Source organism: Podarcis pityusensis, assembly GCF_964106645.2.
Source record: "Podarcis pityusensis genome assembly, chromosome: 17".
Lineage (NCBI taxonomy): Eukaryota > Metazoa > Chordata > Lepidosauria > Squamata > Lacertidae > Podarcis > Podarcis pityusensis.
In genome coordinates, this window is record NC_138042.1 from 33538499 (window position 1) to 33560312 (window position 21814).

The window sequence follows — 21814 nt, forward strand, 5'->3', positions numbered from 1 at the left end:
CATGGCTGAAAAGCTTTTATTTCTATTTACAAAAAATGAGCTCACACACTAAACAGTCTGAAAATCCTCAGCCATGAAATAGGTTTCTGAATTTTAAAAACATTTAAAGAAAGCATGCGACTCAAAAAATTCAGAAGGGTAAAAATCACTTGGCGCCAAGGAGAAGGGAGATCTGTTTGAAGGCTACACACTCATCATTCGAGGTGCGATACTCATCGACATCAGTTCCTGGAAAAGGAGTTTGCACGCGTACGGCATTCTAACCAGAGAAATCTGAAAAAAAAGGGTTGACAAACATTAGTACAAAATGTATTTTTCAATATTTATGAACCAACCTCCCCTTTAAAACTCCCAGGGCAGCTCTCACAATAATTAAAGGAACAAATGCAGCAGGACTCAGTGTTGAATATCTTAAAAAAGCAACAGAAATGGGGTACTAAATCCTCAAAAGAAGGATAAAACCAGCTTCAGCGACATGCTGGAAAGCATGGGCAAATTTTTTAAAAGTGTTTGCCTGGTGCTGGGATGATGAAGTCAGCAGCACCAGGCAAGCATCCCTTAGGAAGGCAATCTATGTACAGTGGTGCCTCGCAAGACGAAATTAATCCGTTCCGTGAGTCTCTTCGTCTTGCGGTTTTTTCGTCTTGCGAAGCACGGCTATTAGCGGCTTAGCAGCTATTAACGGCTTAGCGGCTTTAAGAAAAAGGAAACAAACTCGCAAGAACTCGCAAGACGTTTCGTCTTGCGAAGCAAGCCCATAGGGAAATTCGTCTTGCGGAACGACTCAAAAAACGGAAAACTCTTTCGTCTTGCGAGGTACCACTGTACATGGTGCCACATGTGAGACGGGGTGGTGACTGGTGTGAAAGCTAACTTCAAGAGTGGGGCAATGTCTCCGATGGGCAGGCACATGTGGCAGAGGACAGTCCTTCAGATATCAGGCTCCCAAGCCCTTTGAATTGCATCTGGATCACATACAACAACATGCTGTAGGCATCTAATATGGAGCTTACCAAGGAGCAGTGGCCAGGTTCTGTCTGCCCAGGAAGGGTTGCGGCTACCACCCCAGGCTTAATGGATATAAGGCAATGCATGCTACAGATTCCATTTGGACCTCCGGAGAGTGCTGGTTCTGTCAGCAACCACCAGTTGCAAACCCTGATTCCTTATAGGCTACTATCCAGTATCCAAAACTGGCAGTGATCTACCACACCCTCCTATTGTCATTCTTCAGGAAGCCTTCCCTTCTCCCATGCCTCTGAAGTCATTTAAGGTTATGAAATAAACATATAAAGGGATCTTTATTTCACAGTAGTAGTAGTAGTAATAATAATAATAATAATAATAATAATAATAATAATAATAATATTTATACCCCACCCATCTGGCTGGGTTTCCCCAGCCACTATGGGCGGCTTCCAACAGAATATTAAAATACAATAGTCTATTAAACATTAAAAGCTTCCCTAAACAGGGCTGCCTTCAGATGTCTTCTAAAAGTCTGGTAGTAGTTTTTCTCTTTGACATCTGTATACATGCATACAGATACAGTAGTTATGTTTGGATATCATCATGACAGATCCAAACAGTTACTAGATGGACAAGTAACTAAACAAGTGAGAAAAGTCAAACTATAGCCTGCCTTAGGGGAATGCAACCCTATCTAGAAGAGGCTGAACACCACATCCTGATCTATCTCATCTCAGCCGAGCTTCAATGGATTGGCCCTCACTCAGCACGCTACTGATACAACTTCTGCATTGCCTTGCTTTAATTTGATGTGATGCAGAGTTGGGGGGTGCCAGCAGCTAAGAGTAGGGAAGCTGTGACCCTCCAGATAATGTAGGGCTACAGCTGCCAGTTGGGAGCCCAACATCTGGAGGGCCAAAAGTTCCCCACCCCTGCACTAAGCAAACCCACCCAATGGACAGAATGCATCTCAAAACAAGGAGAGGTCCAAGTTAAGTTCTAAAATCTAACCTAGTACCTTAGGCGATGAGCATCCTACACACGGTGGAACCGCAAGACATTCTTTGCACTGCTATGCTGCCCTGGGTTTCCCATGACCCTTATTAAACCCAGATGTAAGGCAATCGTGTGGAACAATGTAGTGAATAAGGGGTTTGCAGACAGCACAAAACAGACAGGGAAGGTTTTGGCGGAAGCAACAGATTTTGCAGAGGGTTTCGAAATGGCAGAAGGCCTGAAGGTGGAACCCAAAAGGATGAGAAAGGATTAAGCAGGGTTGGTGAGATTAAGGAGGGTGAGAGAGAAACAGGTATCTTTCCACATACCTGAGTCTTATTACGGCAGCCCCTGCACTCGTAGGTGTGTGTCCTGGTGTTTGCTATTGCCATTAAGCCGCACAGGTTGCACACGTGAACCTGATACGGGTCTGATGCCTCAAACAATCTCTCTCGTAAGAACTGTGCTGCGCCGTGAGCAATCTGACAGTCTCTCTCCATTTCTCCAAAACGAAGGCCACCGTCACTTTTGGGGGGGGAGGGGGAAGAGAGAAACAAGCTTGTTTAATTCCACATTTTTCTAAGCCAGAAGGCTAAGTTATACCCACACTGCCCTAAACACAATAAACTACTGGAGCAGAATCTAAGTGGACTGCCAAAAATAACCAAATCCAACTTTCTGGAGGAAGTTAAGAAATGAGGACTTTTTTTTTACAGAAGATGCTAAAAAAATTGTTGGGATTTTCTCAGGCTATCTGTGCTATGTATGAATATCGTCTATGCAGAAAACAGCACAGGGGGAAATCAAAGGGACATTCAGCAAAGATAAGATTCTGGATTGTAGGAAGTTCAGACAACCCAGTTCCCTGAGCTTTCAAAGCAATATTCTAGCCCTTATGTTGTGAATGTATGCTTGAAAAATCTGTGGGCAAAGCTCGGGGGAAATTTCAGAAACTAAAAACATTGCTAAATGAGATTTCCAGAGGTGAGGGGTGGGGTTTCTGTGCCCTTTGGATCTCATTGGCTTCTCCTGTGACGAGTAGGATATATTATGCAAAGTTGCAAAACCTGAAGAATTAAAAGAATGCTAAGTAAGTCGCGTCACTATACTTAATTTTAAGGTTGCAGAATTCAGCTTTTCTTGACACAGTGTTTGTGTTTACTTTCACGGAGGAGGGGAAATAGTGCAAAGCATGTCAAGGCTGCTTTACATGCAAACCAATTTAAGATTTATCTGCAAATGTTTTCTGCCCACAGAAGGTGACAATAACCAGCCAGGGTGCACCTATGCAACCTCCTTTCCAAAGACTTTCAAGTCAGTCCACAAAAATGACTAACCCACCAAAAAAAATTTCCAAGCCCACCTCTACCAATGTCATTTGATTGTGTGAAAGAACAAGCCCTCTTACATTTTAGACAAAAGTCTGCGCCTGGCCACCTGCGAGGGATTCATGCTTACACCACAGGCAACTGAGAAAATGGCCTGTCATTTCATTCTAGACACCTGAGCCCATCTCCCTCCTCAGATGATGGTTTTTGAAAGGCAAGGACTACAAACAGACCCTTCATTGCTCCGGACAACATGTCATTAAGGTGCACGTCTATTTCTTACCGGGATCGACCTTCCATAGGCTGCCTATTAAGGATCTGAATCGGCCCTCTTGCACGGGAATGGATTTTGTCATCTACCATGTGTTTTAACCGCTGGTAGTAAGTAGGGCCGATAAAGATCTGCGATGTGATTTTGCGGCCAGTGAAGCCATTGTACAAAACCTGGAGGGAAAGAACGAGACTCCGTGAACACCAAATCACAGGCAACGCGGCAGCACGGTTGAGCTCCTGTTGCCACTCAAGACATGACATACCTCATTTCCCCTCAGATGGTAGCCATAGTCAGACAGCAAGTTAGAAATCTTCTGCACGTTGACTGCATCATTGAAAGGTGTGGCGTCACCAATTTCTCCTTTATTTGCTGATACCTAAAAAGGGGAGGCAGGTAGTTTAACAGAGTACGAGCAGCTTCCAATTTATGCAGGGGTTACGCTCCAAGGCACAGCTTAAGTGAAATCTGACATATTTGAAACACCATCGAAAAAGCCTGCAAACACCCCGCCCTGCCGCTTTTTTGTGACTTTTCACGTTACTTCAATATTCCCCAGTTCTTACCTTCCCTTGCAGACATTCAATCAAGTGACCAATGGTCATACGTGAAGGGATGGCATGAGGATTGATGATTATATCGGGGGTGATACCTTCGCAGGTGAAAGGCATGTCCTAGACAGGAAAGGAAAATGCCACTTATAGCTGCTTTCTGTAAACGTTTTATATATGTATACAGTCATACCTTGGATCTCAAACGCCTTACGACTCTTAACGTTTTGGCTCCTGAACGCAGCAAACCTGGAAGTGAGTGTTCCGGTTTGCAAATGTTTTTTGGAAGTTGAGCGTCCGATGCTGCTTCCACGGTTTCCAATTGAGTGCAGGAAGCTCCTGCAGCCAATTGGAAGCTGCGTCTTGTTTTTCAAAAGTCGAACAGGCTTCCAGAATGGATTCTGTTCGAGAACCAAGGTACGACTGTATATAATTCTGATTAATGCACATTTACTTGCTGTGAATCAACTGCTTTTTTGTACAGTGCACCAGCATTCTTAGGCAAGCTGTAAAAATGGTTTTGTTCCACCAGGCTTTCAATCTGTTCTGAATTTCTGCTGCTGTCCAGCTGTGCACTGACAATTCTGTTTTATGACACTCAGTTTTTATCTTAAGTAATGCTACATGGGGTTGCCCTTGAACATGATCCAGAAGTTTTTTATCTAGCTCAGAATTCTGCTACCCAACTCCTTTGACAGTGACTTGCTACAGGAAGCAAATTAAATTATCGTTTTTCAGCTGCACAGGCTTCCTGTGTATTTTTAAGAGCCAGTTACATACACTTTAAAGCCCCTAAATGGCCAAGGCCTAATGTCCTTGTGCACTGCCTCCTTTCGTACAAACATTCCTGTCCCCAAAGGAATGTTTGATCTGTGTAGGGCCTTCTCTGTACTGCCACGGTTACAGAACGCTTTCCCCAGAGAGGCTCACAAAGAACTTGATTGGTCAAGCTTTTGGTTGCTTGTTGAACACCATAATTGTTGGCATCCGTCTGTCTCAAGAGACAATGGAATGTGCCTGTGGGGGTGATGTCAAACCACTGCATTAGCAGCACCAAAGTGACTTCCCTGGGTTGCAAGTCTGGGCAGTGTGTATGGAGATCCTGGGCTGCCTAGATTACAAGACCTCCATCTCGGCCTCACTGATGTGGTCCAAAGGAAAGCAGAGCAATACGTTTGGCACCAGCTTGGCTGCAAGAGTTGCAAAAAGGAGGCATACAAGGTGCCAACCAACCATCCTAGGTACTCCACTCTGGGAGAAAAAAAATAGCTAAGGAGTAAACCTTACACAAATCCAAAGATATCCCAGAAGGCAGTAGAGATTTAGGAGCAGAGTTTTCCTTCTCCTAGATGAGTGACCTTTTCAGGTTGAAGACCAACATTTTGAAATTATGATACATTAAGATCAGCAGAAGGGACCCTCTTGGTAGTTCCACTAGGGGAAGCTAGGGGTAGTGGGGGTCTGGGACAAAGCATACCCTGAGGAAACCCAAGTTGCAGAACTCCCTTTGTACAGAGGTGTGCCTGACACCTTCACTAATAACAGTTTCCGAACAATGAAGATATACTGTATTTTCCCTGTATAAGACACCCCCATGTATAAGATGACCCCTATTTTTTGGAATCCAAACTTAATTTTAAAAAGTTGGGGCGTTTTTTTTTGAGAGGTTGTTAACGTTGGGGGGGAGACCACCCTTGAATTGTTTTTCTTTTTGGGGGGTCGCTGTTGCCAATCGCTCGCTCACTCAACATACCTTATTTTTCTGTATATAAGATGACCCCCAATTTTGACCTAATTTTTTTAAAGCAAAAAACAGCCTCTTACACAGAAAAATACAGTACGTCTCCACCATGGCCTTTGAAGCTTGCAGTGTGTAGGTAATAAAGTAGGCAGGTAATAAATCAAAATAATGACAATAGCTTCAAATACAGATTTCTAAGCATGTTTCTCCCTTGCATCAAAAAAACAGGCTGCTTTTACCTCTTGTCTGTACTGGATACCACAGGTACCTTTCTGCCCATGTCTGCTGGCAAACTTATCTCCAATTTGTGGGATTCTCACAGAGCGCACCTGGAGATAAAGATGACAGTCGGTTACTCCAGAATTATGGCTTTATCATTAGCAAATAATCACGCATAACTCCTACGCTTACCCTAATTTTACAAAACTTGTATCCCTCCTGGTTCAAGGTAACCATGACCTGATCCACAATGCCCGTTTCGCTAGTGCGTAAGAAAGTGCTGCAGTCTCTCTTGGTGTAACGGCGGTTGGTGCTCTCCAGCTCGTCTTCGTTCTCGGGCAAAGTTACCGTCTTGCCAATGATGACGTCATCTCCCGAGACGCGCACGCCGGGTGCAATCAAGCCATCGTCGTCCAGTTTGTCATAGATGGCGTGCCTCATCCCTGGGGAAAACAAATGCACAACTTGCAACCCACCTAGCTGAACACAAGCATACCAGCACATCAAAGGCTTACAAAATCATCCCCCAACCCCAGTGATTTCTATATATATATACACAAAAATAGGTGCCGGTACTCACCATGAAGTTGTTAGAGCAAATGCCACACTCTTTAACAACAAAAAGAGGTGCCAGTACTGTACACCCCCGAGTACCCCCTAAAAAAAAGTACTGCCCCCCCCACCCCAATTTTGGCTTCCTGCATGGTAAAAATATACGGCTGGTTGGCTAAATCACACACAGCGCATGGCTGACCTTGGTTCTCTGCAATTTCAAGTAAGCCCATAGTGCAATTCCTAAGTGTGGTTGTACTGCAGACCACCGCATGTTCTTAAGGTGATTGGGTGGCCTTTGAGTTCAGCTTCGTCCTTTGAGGCCATGATCCAGCAAAGCCAGATGCATGCAGGGGAAAGAACCAGACATACTAATGGGGGGGCTGTCACTTCCAGCACTGTCACTGTTATTTAGTTTTGTTGCTGAACAGCTAGGTTAATGGGGTAAGTTGTGCTAAGTTAAATTTTTAACATTTATGCTAAAGGGGGGGGGGGGCAACTCATCTGTTTCACCCAAATTTGTGATCTCAAAGAAACCATCCCTAGGAAGCATTTAATCTGTATGAAGTGTACAGTGGTACCTCGCAAGACGAATGCCTCGCAAGGCGAAAAACTCGCAGGACGAAAGAGTTTTTCGTTTTTTGAGTTGCTTCGCAAGACGAATTTCCCTATGGGCTTGCTTCGCAAGACGAAAACGTCTTGCAAGTTTGTTTCCTTTTTCGTAAAACCGTTAATACCCAGGGTGCATTGCTTGAAGAGGTGCAGTTGCGACTTGACTTCGAGGAGCAACTCATAGCACGCGGTGTGGTAGCCTCTTTTGAGGTTTTTGAAGACTTTGATGATTTTTGAAGCTTTTCCAAAACTTCTTTTGCAGCCATTTGGTAAGTTAAACTTTTAAAACTTTTTTGGGGGTTTTCGGATTTTGGGTTGGGGTGTTTGGAATTCAAGGACTTGGTGTTGGGGAGGGGTTTGCAAGAATCTGGAAGCTTGTGTGGTTTTTTCCTGCATTTTTATGATTTTTTTATGATAGGAACGCATTAATTGATTTTCAATGCATTCCTATGGGAAACCGTGCTTCGCAAGATGAAAAATTCGCAAGACGAAAAAACTTGCAGAACGAATTAATTTCGTCTTGAGAGGCACCACTGTATTTGCATTGCCCATCACACCAGTGCAATACAAACCCAGGTTAACAAGTTTAAATCTAATCTGTCGTTACAAGGGATAACATACAAAAAACAACAACCCAGTAGTTCCTTTCCCTGCAAGAGAACGTGCGAGAACATAAGGGGAAGTTGCATTGTTCTTTTTGATTTATAAGGGCACAGGGGAATCCAAGTTTTGAGCAGCAACCTGTCGGCCTAGTTCTCAAGAATCCTTGTTTATTCTTACCTTGACACGTTTCACGAGTAGGTTTCTCAAACACTTCCTCTTGGTCAAATCCTTTCTTGGACTCTTGCTCTTTGTAAGAACGATAGAATACAGATCTGAAGGGGGGGGGGGGAGAATGAAAAAGGCCTCAAATCCAAACCCAAGACCATTCTTCCAATTCAGGCTCTGTTTCAAACAGACACGGTACAGGGCGTGCCTCAGTCAAGAATAGGATGCAAGACTGAGGGAAACAGCTGAAGCAGTCCTATTAAGAGTCGGCAACTAGAAGCCCCTTGGCTAAATCCACCCCACAGTCAATTAGAGGTGAAAGGTGTGGAAAACAAAATGTATTGTTAGGTTAGTGGGGGTGGGGCAGAGGTTGCAATAAAAGCCTACCATCCCCCTTGCAGCCTTCTCAAAGAGGTTATTTCAAGAAAACCAGCTGCCGACAAGGGACTTCCAGGGAACTTATTGATTTAAGGCAATGGCACAAGAGACATTTCCCTGCTGAGAATTGCAAAGGCTTCCTGGCACTGGGAAAATGAACTCTCCTCCTCAGGAAGTACCAAGCACATTTTTGATGCAAGCCTTCATCATTAAAAACATTCAGCCAACCAGCAATCTGCCCTCACACAATATGGCCTGCATGAAAACATAAAGAAGGTCAACGTGACAACTTCACATGTTTTCACTCATCAGTTATCTGCCTACTGCGGTGGTTTTTGAACTGTGATCTGGAACATTCTGGGCTTCCTTTTAAGTATATATGAGGGGGAAGTTGCAGAAGCAGATTACTGCCCATGATAGACATCTTGCATGCCACTGCTGATTTAGGGGAGAGTTGAACACTATCTTCTGAGGCACACTCTAACCTCTGCTGAGCGAGACCTAACAAATCTGGTCAGCATCCCACGTGTCCCAAGACTGCCTACCAGGATATACCACTGCAGTATCAGCCGTGCAGGGAAGCATGTGTGTACACACAATTGGCAAGTGGTCCTTGGCAGATCCATGCAAAAACTGTTCTCTGGAGGTGCAAAGTCTGAAAGCCACTGTCCTATTGCAATTACACTTCCCATGCATGAAACTGCAGAACACCACTTGAGAATTAATCACAGTCGTACCTTGGTTGATGAACGCCTTGCAAGTTGAATGTTTTAGCTCCCGAATGGAGCAAACCCGGAAGTGAGTGTTCCGGTTTGGAAACGTTCTCTGGAACCCGAACGTCCAACATGGCTTACGCGGCTTCCAATTTGTCTGCAGGAGCTTCCTGCAGCCAATCGGAAGCCTCACCTTGGTTTCTGAATGTTTTGGAAGTCAAACGGACTTCCAGAATGGATTCTGTTTGACTTCCGAGGTACGACTGAAATTAGATTTATATACCACCCCTTCATGGTACGATCTCAGGGTGGTTCACAGGATAAAATTCAGTATACAAAAAAGTAAATAATTAAAACAAGAGCAAAATAACAACACACACACACACACACACACACACACACCCTTCCCACAGACACATTTAAAAGGCTACAGAATATTAATCAGCCAAAGGCCTGATTGAAGAGGAACGTTTTCACATGGCACCTAAGAATATATAATGAAGGTGCCAGGCGAACCTCCCTGGGGAGGGCATTCCACAAATGGGGAGCCACTACAGAGAAGGCCCATTCTCCTGCTGCCACTCTCGGGACGTCCCGAGGAGGAGGCAAACAAAGGAGGGCCTCAGAAGATCATCTCAGGATCTGGGACGGTTTATATAGGGAGAGGCGATCCTTGAGATATTTATCCTAAAGGACTGCCTCATACAGAAGTCTAAAGTCAAGTAGGTCAGACCTGAAGAAGCCCCTATCGACTGCCGAACGGTTCATGATGACAGAGTCTTCTTGGTTATATCCAGTATATGAAGCTATGGCCACAATAGAGTTGATGCCTGTAGGAGAGATTCAAGAGCACGACTCGGTTATCACACATCATTCCTTCTCCGTCTTGTATTTCTTTTATCGTATACGCAAAAACACGAATGTCAATACAAAATACAAGCACGTGGCAGCTGTGTGGAAGTGATTTCTTAAACCTCTCTAGTGACTCCTTGTGGTGAATCCTGGCAATGCTGTTATGTAACAGGAACCTCACTTTGGTGAGGTGCAGGCATTTCAAGCAAAGTATTTTGTTTGTAGTGGCCACTCAAATGTTCCTCCTGCCCATCTGCAACTGCTTTCCGCTCACTACATCCAGTGCAAGCGAATGAACAATTATGCCTGTGCTCTTCTTAGGAGGTGGTCCACTGTGAGCCTAATAATCCATATTTCTGGTCTGGCTAAGCAGGGTACAGTTGGAATTCTAGAAATACCTTGCGCTTGCTGAAAAGCTGGGAAACCGCCACCTTGGTGGGATGCAATAAGGAAAGTACAAGCAAGGAGAAGCAAAAACTAATGCCCAAAAGTATGGGCCTGAACAAGAAAAATTATCTTGAGGAATGCTCCTAAGGAGCACTGATATCAGTTGACTTCATGGCTACGCAATAGCCAAAATGCACTCTGACCCAACATGCGTTCTCGGTATAGCACACCCCACACCTAGGGAATAGCCCCTCCCCCCGTTGTTTTATATTGCGTTCTGACTGTAGGTGGAAGCGTAGTTTTCATGTCAGAGCAAACTGACATGAAAACATTGGAAACATGTTGAGAAACTGGGAAGGAGAAAAGCCACCACCTCTTTGCGAGACAGTTCGCAAAGGACTATCCCAGGGGTCTGCAACCTTTAAGACGAAAAGAGCCACTTGGACCCGTTTCCGAAGGAAAAAAAAACTGGGAGCCGCAAAACTCGTCATTATAAAAATAACTTTTTTGTCACTTTTTTTATTATTTCTTTGTTTGACCCCTCAGAATTACTCCTCCTCATAGAAATAAACGTTAAATTAACAAGTTACCTTTTTTTGTGTGTGTGTTCTTCACTCCCCTTCAAAACAGTGACCAGCGTACATGCCCCCTTTCAATGCAGTGACCAGCGTACATGCCCCTTACAATGTAGCGGGCGGGCGGGAAGGTGACGTCGGGACGGTGCGTGACTAATGCACGCACCGCCCCCATGCGACGTCACAGCCAGTACAGCGCCCGCCACAGTGGGGAGTGTCGGGGCGCACAATGTGCCTCCTCCCCTCGCTAGTATCCGCCCCGGAGCCGCGGCAAAGGTGTAAAAGAGCCACATGCGGCTCCGGAGCCGCGGGTTGCTGACCCCTGGACTATCCTCTTGCACCAGCCGAGGCAAATCTTCCTGCTGCAGCAGGGACAGCTTGTATAGTCGGGCTCCGTCACTGCCAAACCACTTTGGCCCCACTCAGGTAGGGGCCGAGGGGCTGCCTTACCTCTCAAAGTGTCCCTCCCCATTCTCAGGGTTCCAAATACTAAATTTCAGAAGCAGTGCAAGGAAGTTTCAGAAGAGGACCTTGTAAACATACCTGCCGGCAACTCTCTGAATCGCAGGTATTCCATAGAGCGGGTTGTTACAAGGGGTTTCTGAGGATAATACAGGACATGGGCAAGGGTATCCATACGGACATGGAAGTTGGTAATGTAAACGCCCATAGCCTGTTTCCCCATAGCAGACTGGTACGTGTTCCTAGGAGACTATGAAGATAAAAGAAGATAATTAAGATGGAAAACATCATTGCAGGTTTTTAAAAATATTTGCACACACAAGCAGATCTTACATATTCTGCCATGGTCCAGTTATAAAACTTTTTATTGTCTACCTTTATAACAAATTCTACAAACCTGGTTGTGATCAGGAAACGGGATAATCGATGCGCAGACTCCTAGGATCATGGATGGGTGAATCTCACAGTGGGTGTAGGTTGAACAGTAGGCAACGCCTTTCTCCTGCAAGTCATCCGGAGTCATGGCCAGCATGACAGTCTCCTCTTCTAGGGTGTCAATGTATTCTACTACACCACTGGCCACCAGATCCTGCCAGCTTTAAAAAAGAAAGAAAAAAAGGCCTCGATTATTTTAGGTCCAAATATCTGATTTTATATCAAGCAGGTGTTGTTCATTTGCAACTGGTGAACTTAGAATTCTAGAGTTGGAAGAGACCCTGAGGCTCATCTAGTTGGGAATATGCAGCAGTCCCATACGGGGATCAAACCTGCAAACCTCGGCATTATCAGCACCACACTCTACCCAACAGAGCTATCCAGTTTTCATTTAATGCAACTGCAAATTTTTCAGCACCTTCAGGACTTGGAATAGATGAGCAGCGTCGATGCAATTTTGAAGCCCTTATGCCCATTTACACGGGATGCTGTAACACACAACTGATTCCGCCAGAAGCACTGATTCGGTAATGGATGTTCACTGGCAAATAATCTTTTCAACTGGTGTGCTACAGCATATTGCCTCCTCCACCATGAACAAATGCTGGTGGCGAACCACGAGAAATGTGATAGGAATGGAAGCACCATGCAAAGTTTCCCACCTGTAGTTGTTATATTCACGCTCTTTCAGCTGGTCGATATGCCTCTTCTTCAGCAGCAGCTTTTGCTTTTCCACGATTAGAAGTGGGCGGCAAATCCTGCCAGCGTCGGTGTAAATGCGAATTTCCCGCTCCCTGATATCCCTGATCATGGACACCTATATGAGAAAGCATAATGCTCAGAAACAATGGTAGGAGAATGGCCAAATGCCATTTTTTAAATGCCAAATGTTTAGCATAGCCTAAGCCAACCTGATACTCCCAAGATGTTTTGAACTACAATTCCCATCAACCCCAGACAGCTCAACCAATGATCAGGGATGATGGGAACTGAAGAGAAAAAGATCTGGAGGGTACCAGGTTGTGGAGAAGTGATTTATTACATGCAAAAGAGTGCTTGAACTGGCCATTCTGAATTTTAAATGGATTCAGCAAGCCAGGTCCAACGCTATTAACAATCTCTACCTGAAATATAGCAGCAAGTCAATGAATATCCCAGTTACTGTGTTCCACTTGGTAGAGCAATATTATGACCCAATATCTACCTCCGATACAATGATGTCCATCTGACGCCGCAGTTTCCTTAGTGTGTTCATGAGCTGCTCCGGGTCCTTGTGTATCCCAACCCAACAGCCGTTCACAAAGATCTTTGTAGCGCTTCAGAAAAGAAGAAAAGGGTTCTGAGAACGTTGTCCTAGATTGAACCATACGGACGTTATCAATATTGAAACATCGTTTTCACACTTACTCTGCAATAGCTGCTGGAGAGATTTCTTCTAAGTTTTCCATACTCCATTCTTCTAAAAATTCCAGAATTGGGGATGGCTGAGACCCCACAGAGATATATGCCATTAGGGCTAGGTTCTTCACAAGCCCCACCGCATGACCCTAAGGACACATGGAGTCGGTTATTTTTTACACCGGCATCTCTTTAAGATCATGTGAAGATTTCATGAAATTCCTAAGGCACAAAAGTTCTGAATCGAAAACTTTCTTTATGGACATGTTCACATCAACCCTTTCCGCTGACAAATTCTGCAGCACCCAGGTCTCCCCAAAGAGCCACGGTATTCTGAGGCATGTATAAACTAAGGATAGGTCTCAAACCTGCCTAGTGCTCCACTGTGCAAATGAGAAGATTGAACATAGGGCTCTCCTGTTTTCAGACAGGGGACTTTCACAACCCTACCTAGAGATAACGGAAGCTGGACCCGAGACCTTCTGAATGAAAAAGCATGAGCTGTTGTTATATTTGTAACCTGCCTACCTGGCTGGGTTTCCCCAGCCACTCTGGGCGGCTCCCAACACATATAAAACATAATACTGTAAAACATCAAACATTAAAAACTTCCCAATACAGGGCTGCCTTCAGAGGTCTTCTAAAATTCGTGCAGTTGTTTATCTCCTTGACATCTGACGGGAGGGAGTTACACAAGGTGGGTGCCACTGCCAAGAAGGCCCTCTGCCGGGTTCCCTTGCAACTTCCCTTTTCGCAGTGAAGGCCCTCTGTGCTGGATCTCGGTGTCTGGGCTGGACCATGGGGGTGGAGACGCTCCTTCACGCCGAGGCAGTTTAAGAGCTTTAAAGGTCAGCACCAACACTTTGAATTGTTCTTGGGAACATGCTGGGAGGCTAATAAGCTTATGAGAAGCACAAGGGTTTCCTAAATCGCTTTTCCCTATACTAATCGCTTCCCTATACTAATCGCTTTTTATCAAATTTCTTCATGAAGTCTAAAAATGAAACCAACTGCCATTGCAAATAAAGACATAGATGAAAAACACTGAAGCGCATGGGCACACTGAATGCTTTGTTTTCAATCCTATCTCCGCATTACCTCTGGTGTTTCAGCAGGACAAATCATTCCCCACAAGGTGTTGTGCAGTTGTCTGGGCTTTGCTAGTTTGCCATCTCTGCCAATAGGGGAATTCAAACGACGTAAGTGGGAAAGCGTAGATGCAAAGGTGAGACGGTTCAATACCTTCAGAGGTGCAACAAGAGGACATTTTTAGGCTTCCTCATGAGATCCAGGAATATACCACATATCAATACTGCCAAGGGCTAAATATCCAGTTACTTAAATTGAAAGTTACATAGAATCCTAGAGTTGGAAGGGACCCTGAGGATCATCTAGTCCAACCCCCTGCAATGCAGAAATGTGCAGCTGTCCTGTATGGGGATCAAACCTGCAACCTTGGCGTTATCAGCACCATGCTCTAACCAACTCAGTTATCGTACAGTTAATGAACATTCAATTACAATATTCAGCGTGACTCCAGCATGGCAATTTACTAAGAGTTCAAATCAGACCTGGCGAGCAGCCAGGGAGCATTTGACGCTACCGTAAAGCAAGTGTGGATCTAGAAGGAGCACAGTGGAAGAGTGAGATCTGCTCCCTTGCTGTCCTCAACCTTTTTCTTAGCTCTCATGCCCAAAATGTCATATTCCCTTTGCTCACAACCCATAGCCACCCACAACTGCTCTCTTGCAGAAAACAGAACTTTTCCTCTCAGGTCAAGGCCCCATATGACCTTCCAGCTGTTTCACTTTGATTCCTTAAGGCCAAGGGCGAAGAAGGACAAAAAAAAAGTCAAACAAGGCAGATTTCAGTGAGACCCCTAAAATAATCTGATCAAGTTAGAGGGGTTCAGATACGAATGGCATGTTTACCTGCAACACACACAGCCTCATGAGATAGATTGAACACTTACTTGAGATACTCCAGCTCTGGCCTGGTGAGCTTTCTTCTGGTCTCCCCAGTTCCCTGTAGCTAATGAGTATTTCAAGCCATCTGATATAATCCTGGTTTTAATAGCCAGCTCCAAGTTAAAATCTTTCCCTCTGTCAATAAATTTTTGTGCATATATTCTAACTTCTTTCAGCAGGTTCTTAAACATTCTGTAGAAAAGGAAATCAGAAAAAAATCAGTTGTAGGGAGACGGGACCAGCTTTCCCCATAAAACATTTTGGAAAAACCTTTGAACATACATTATCAGTGATAAATAACAATAAGAACTTGTTGCACTCACCCTCTGAACAGGAAAGCGAGCAGGGGGCCTGCAAGGTCAAGCCGCTTGTTGCCATAGTGATCTCTGTCGTCCAGCTCCCTTCTCCCTAAAGCTGCCAGGAGAAGCCTATGAACCATGTACCTAACAAAATATGCAGGTTATTTAACAGGAGTTGGGCATTCTGATTTCTGGGACAAAAAGAGGACATTAAGCTATTTTTAAATTACATCACACATTATCAACACTTTATATCAACACATTATATACCTAAGACGTTTGGGAAAAATGAACTTGTAAATATTTCCTAAAATATTTGTTTTTATTATTTATTATAATAAATATTTATTATTATTTATTATGCTGATTTATTACTGTAATCAAGAATATTGCTACAGGCTTCTGTCTTCATTTTTTAACCCTCATCTAAATAATGTGCAAGTAAGTTCCCACAGGGAGAGTGTGTATATTTACATACCCGAGAAAGTAAGCTTTTTTGGTTTCACAGAAGTCACTGACACCGACATGCGGAAGCATCTCTTTCTGCAAAACTTCTTTTGCATACTTGATTCTTTTCTCCTTGGTGACTCCTGGCTTTGCACCTCTTGAGCCGATGAAGTTCAGCGCGACATTCTGTTCCTGGATGACGAACGCTTCATCCAATGAAGGCTTAACCTACCATATATATTAAAAAGACAGTGTTGTCAGGGTTGAGGAGCTTCCTGAAGTCAGCATTAAAGTTAGATGTCAGATACAGTTGCACCTTGGATCTCGAACGCCTTGGCTCCCGAACAAATCGGCTCCTGAACGATCGAAACTCGGAAGTGAGTGTTCTGGTTTTCGAAAGTTCTTTTGGAGGCCGAATGTCTGACGGGGCTTCCACAGCTTCCGGTTGGCTGCAGGAGCTTCCTGCAGCCAATCAGAAGCCATGCTTTGGTTTTCAAACATTTTGGAAGTCGAACGGACTTCCGGAATGGAGTCCATTCTACTTCCAAGGTACGACTGTACTGGCAAGCAGACATTACAGAATTAGGTGGTAAAAGTAAAACTGAGTGCAACCAATTTTGCATGCTGGGTTTCATTACATAAGGTTTCTGAATATACGTGTAGCTCTATGTCACAGATCAATATAAAAAAATCAAGATATTACCATTTCCATCATCTCAGGATCTTCAAAGTCATAAATTATATGTTCCAGTATATCTCTGTCAGACACAAAACCAAGTGCACGGAAAACGATAATAATGGGGACTTCCTGCTTGATGTAGGGCAAAGTTGCCACAATACGTTGACCTATGGCACTCTTCTTTGCACCCTGGATATAGAAACAGATTTTCAAGGCATTTGTCTTCGAAGAGCAAATATTTATTAGTTTATTCATTTCAAATATATTGTTTTCAGCAAAGGTTAAAGCCCATACGATCCAGAACAGGATACATTTCAAAAACCTCTTTACTCCAATGGTACAAACCATTGCTGCAATACTAAGGTTTACATCATTTCTAATTGATCCTTCAGAACTATGAACAGGTGACTCAGTAACTTGAAAAGCCCACAGTTAAAGAACCCTGCAACTAGTTCTGTAAGCCCAATGGGATTTTGGACATGATTATTGAACAGACCCTTATGTTGCGTAGAAAACTGCTTTTGGGATGATTTTTAAAGCAGTTTATGATAAGGCATCTATATATATATAAAAGAGAAAGGAGTCAAAATTCCACTGAGCATGTGCAAGGACTACAAAACAATCATTTAAAAAAATTATCACACATTGGGCTGTAAATACAAAGTACTTTGGGACAAATTAAGTTCAATAACATTTTTTTTCTTGTTAAAATTAATGGGCCTCTCAGATCCTAACCATGTTTATTTGGCAAACCCCTGCAATTTAAATGCTGCTTAATTCCAAGTAAACTTGACTAGGACTGGTCTGTAGATCAAAATGCAAACTCAGATTCTCATTCCTGTTTCCCTAATTCTGAGGAGGAACTCCACCACTCGTCTCCTTCCCAATGTGCAAACAAAAGTTCATCATCAAGGTGGGAAGGGAGAGGACGGAAGAGGTACAGAGTAATGCAAGACTGTAGATGTATATGTACAATTCACGGATGGTCAGAACTTTTAGCTGCCAAAAATAAACAGAGTTTCAGATGGCCACTGGTTGCTAGTATTAAACTATTACTAGTATTAAACTAACTGACGAGGGGAGGGGGAGAAACAGGAGAGAAACCCACTGCCTTGCCAAACACAACAGAGGATAGGAGTGAGTCATAAGAGCATTTGTAGTTTGCTTGACAGTTGCTTATGTCTTCTTAAGGGGCTCCACTTTGGGAACCACAGCCATTAGGCAGACTTCTTACCCTCTTGCAATCCCAAGATTTAGGCCAAATTGCTTACCTGGCCGCCTCTGGCCAGCATGCTGACCCAAATCGTACTTGTGGGCCGAGAAGAATTTTCCAGGCAAGACCTGCACTCTCCGGTGTAGGCGTATTTGGAATCTTTCTTTGCAAACACATATACGGTATTTGTAGCCATCTTCTCTTGAGCAATCAGAACCTGTTTGGGGAATGAGCAAGAACAAAGACGTAGCTCGTTTTAGAGTCCACTTTTGTAACATTAACGTTGGCTGTCATTGTTCTTCATCTAAGATACGCATGCCTTAAGAGATCTCTGAGCTGGAGACTAGCGGAAGGAATTACGATAAAGCAAATGTAACACATGACATTGGACCAAGTAGACCTGGATTCAGGTAGGTAGCCATGTTTGTCTGGTGCAGACAAAATAAAAGAATAAAAAATTCTCCAGTAGCACCTTACAGACCAACTAAATTTGTTCTGGGTATAAATTTTCGTGGGTATGCACACTTCTTCAGATACACTTCTTCAGGTATCTGAAGAAGTGTGTATGCACACGAAAGCTTATACCCAGAACAAACTTAGTTGGTCTCTAAGGTGCTACTGGACAATTTTTAAATATTTATTTCAAGGAGACCTGGGCTCTCTCTATTCAGCAATGAAGCATTCACCATGTGCCCCCCCCCAAAGGTAAACAAAATCAACACCATTAGATTACAATCAACTATTAAGATTACAAGAAAGGAGGTCTATGGGACTTCATTCTTGACATTTCTTCCATATAATAAAAGGGTAAGGTTGTCGACATGCAGCAGTTCATTTGACTGCTGACAGGTGGCACTGTGAACTACACCATGACAACCGCCTTCTGAAAGCTGCTGGACCACTGCAGCAGCGTTGGAGGGTGAGAAGGGCAGCAGAGGAAGGAATCTGGGGTGGGCAGCTCAGGTGAACCACAAAGGAACAGCTCTAAGGAGAGAGGGGTAGGTTTGGTGAGGTGCAACATGGGGATAATATCAACAGGAGGTAGATGGGGTTGGTGAGCAAAGATGAAGACGGGGTGAAGCTACCGTGTACCAAATGCATGGAATTTTCTGTGCAAGTCATTTTTTCATGTGAATTCCTAATTCTTACCTTTTCTGATCCATTAATAATGAAATAGCCACCAGGGTCAAGAGGGCATTCATTCAGCTCACAAAGATCACGGTCCGTTAAGCCATTTAATAAGCAGTAGGTGGATCGCAGCATGATAGGAATTTTGCCTATGAAAGTTTTCTGATGCTGCGTCTGCAACTGGTCCTCTCCTTCCTTAATAACTGTCTTAGTTATGTCCACATACAACGGAGCAGAATACCTTTGAAAGAGAAATTGTCATGCTTCAATGGAAAAAAATTAAATATTAATTAACTATTAAAGAAAGATGAGTTTTTTTGCCAAGTAGTTGGGAATTTGAACTAGAAATACCAGTAGCTCTACAAATTTAGCCCAGGATTTTTTTTTTGTGCTACTATATTTCAGACATTGCTACAATTGAGGTTTCACCATATATCATCACTAATAACAGCAGTCGATATTGCTTACGTAAGGTTTCGCAGCCTGGCTTCATTTGGCATCATAGGTGATGGGGCACCATCTCTTTCCCAATGTGTAGGCTTGGAGAGATAAATTTGCTCAAATTTCAAAAGGTAGCGTGGCTGAAAGTAACACAAGGCTTCATTTAGAAATTCTATACAATGAGAAGTGACAACTTTCATAGGACAGGATTTGGAATGCCTGACTTACACCTTATTTTGAATTATTATTATTATTATTAAAATTAACATGATAAGACTGGCTCTTACTGGCTCTTCCACTTCTCCTGTAGCGTGTTGAGCTTCTGCTTGCAGATCAATTGGTGGCGCATCTTCAACAATTCTCTGCACAGACATCTGAATGAATTCATCAAAAGAATCTAGCTGCTGTCGGACCAGGCCTTTTTCATCAAAATAGGAACTTTGGAAGGTAATTTGTGAGAATGAACAATTTAGTATAAGATCAAAAACAAGAATTCTGAAGTAAAAAGCAGATTGCTTTCATTATTAGATTCCCGTGTGTATCATACCATCTAAAATGTTTACACAACTGGTATTAATTTAAAAATCTGCTGACAGGTTTTAATCAAATAATGCAAATGATTAATTGATAAAAAATTAAATCTTTAATTATCATTTGTATGAAAATTCAAGTTCTCTTACCTTTAATTCTCCTAGAACAACTCTCAGATAAATTTCCTGGCTGAATACCCGCTATAGGACAGAATGTTTTATGTCCCTTTGGACTGGAGGTAAGAGGGGAGGATCTTCGTTAAAAATCTGTAGCATAAGGAGGTTATGCTGGGGAAAGTGATCTTATACTGCATCATCCAGCCAAGTACTGTATATTCTGACTGGCAGCAGCTTTCCAAGGTCTCAAGCATAGGTCTTTCCCAATCCTGCTTTTACCAGAAAAGTGAGGGATGGAACCTGAGACCTTCTGCAAGAATAGCATTTGTTCCATGTTCAGTTACTGATCTATGGGAAGAATGAGCTTTTACTTTTTAGCTGCTTCTGGCAGAACAAACCAAAAGATGAAAGGAATGAGAATGTGACCAGAAAGGACCATCTGAAGACAATTACGCTAACAAGTAAGCAACATCTGTGGGTCTGGCAAGTGGCTCTTGCCCATTCATACAATGCAGCAAGCATTCAGTGGCATCTTACTTGTAGATAAGCCTCAAGAGATTTAGGCACAGCTGCACTTAGCAAACACTTGGAAGGAAAAAAAATAGTAGAATAAAGATTGAAGGAAGTGAATGAAAAAAGTGATCAGACAGATGCTCAAAATCAGGAGATTTGGGAGCATCCATTTCAAGTGTACAGTGAAAGTCTAACCTTTAACACTAGGTTTAGCAATAAAGTGATTTTTCAGAGAACGGAATAAAATCATTCTATATACGTATGCCATATTCTTCTTTTGAAATACAGTGAGACTATAAAAAGTGTTTCGACTTTGGCTAAATCAGAACCGTTGTATTTTCCATTTGGAAAGTTACCTGATCACAATCCAGCATGCTTCCTGCCACAAATCTGGAGTGATTTCATCATCGTCCTCATCATATTGCATATCTGCAAAACAAATATTTTCACGGAATAGTATGTCGTTCCTTTTAAGAGTTTTCATCAAATGGCTCATTTATGAAAAGTGCTTATTTCCAAACTCCCTGACTGATAAACCCCGACTCCAGTCCTGCTCTGTGAGCCTTAGGGAGACTGAACCTGATCTAAGGGTTTACTCTGGCATCCCTCCTGCACAACAGGTGTGTGTGTGTGTGTCTGTGTGGCAGAGATCTGCCTGAGATTCTGCAAGTGGTTCATGGCATGTTCTACTTCCACTATCAGAGGCCTCTGCCTACCACTTGCAGGGACTTTCAAGTGGCACGCAGGTTCTGCTCGCCAGCTTCTCACAAACATATGGCTGGCCACCCCGAGAACAAGATGCTAGTCCATATGAACTTTTGGTCTGATCCAAATTGAGTCTTTTTAACGGATAATCCCTCAAAAAACCCCACAACATTATTATTAAGCAGGCTGAAGAGATGTCATAAGCCTTGAGTCCTCTCCTCTAGAGTCACAGCTGGGATTACCTTTCAGAGCTAAGGAAGACATTAGACTCCCCGCCCTCCCACAAGAAACCCCAACCGCCCCATAGACAGATGAAGGACCCCCCCCCCCCAGGTCTGCTTTCCCTTTGTGGGACCTCACCTTCATCCGCGTCATACATCTTGGCGAAGGCGACTCACAGAACGTCACTAAACCAAAATGCAGGAAACTGAGGGGACGGAAGGCGAGACCCGAACAGCGCGCGAGCTCCTTTCTGAGAGAAAGAACGAAACGCAGCCGAAGAGTAGGAGCACTTGCTTAGGACTGCGCCTGCGCACAAGCTCTCATTCCAACCCCCTGCCGGCGCGCG

General features: G+C 43.6%; 1 protein-coding gene across 1 annotated transcript; it reads right to left on the minus strand.

The window, feature by feature from the left end:
- On the minus strand, positions 1–21802 carry POLR2B (RNA polymerase II subunit B). Its single transcript, XM_080986697.1, has 25 exons — positions 21607–21802; positions 20898–20970; positions 19669–19819; positions 19409–19521; positions 18962–19181; positions 17871–18029; positions 16624–16788; positions 15952–16148; positions 15498–15617; positions 15180–15366; positions 14306–14449; positions 13217–13356; positions 13014–13125; positions 12472–12626; positions 11772–11970; positions 11456–11624; positions 9832–9928; positions 8020–8114; positions 6268–6518; positions 6096–6185; positions 4131–4238; positions 3830–3943; positions 3577–3737; positions 2295–2490; positions 1–273 (listed from the first exon to the last, which is right to left on the minus strand). Exons 1-25 carry the CDS (start codon positions 21623–21625, stop codon positions 184–186), a joined length of 3525 nt encoding a protein of 1174 aa, XP_080842823.1. The 5' UTR covers positions 21626–21802; the 3' UTR covers positions 1–183.
- Between the last annotated feature and the right edge of the window lie 12 nt (positions 21803–21814).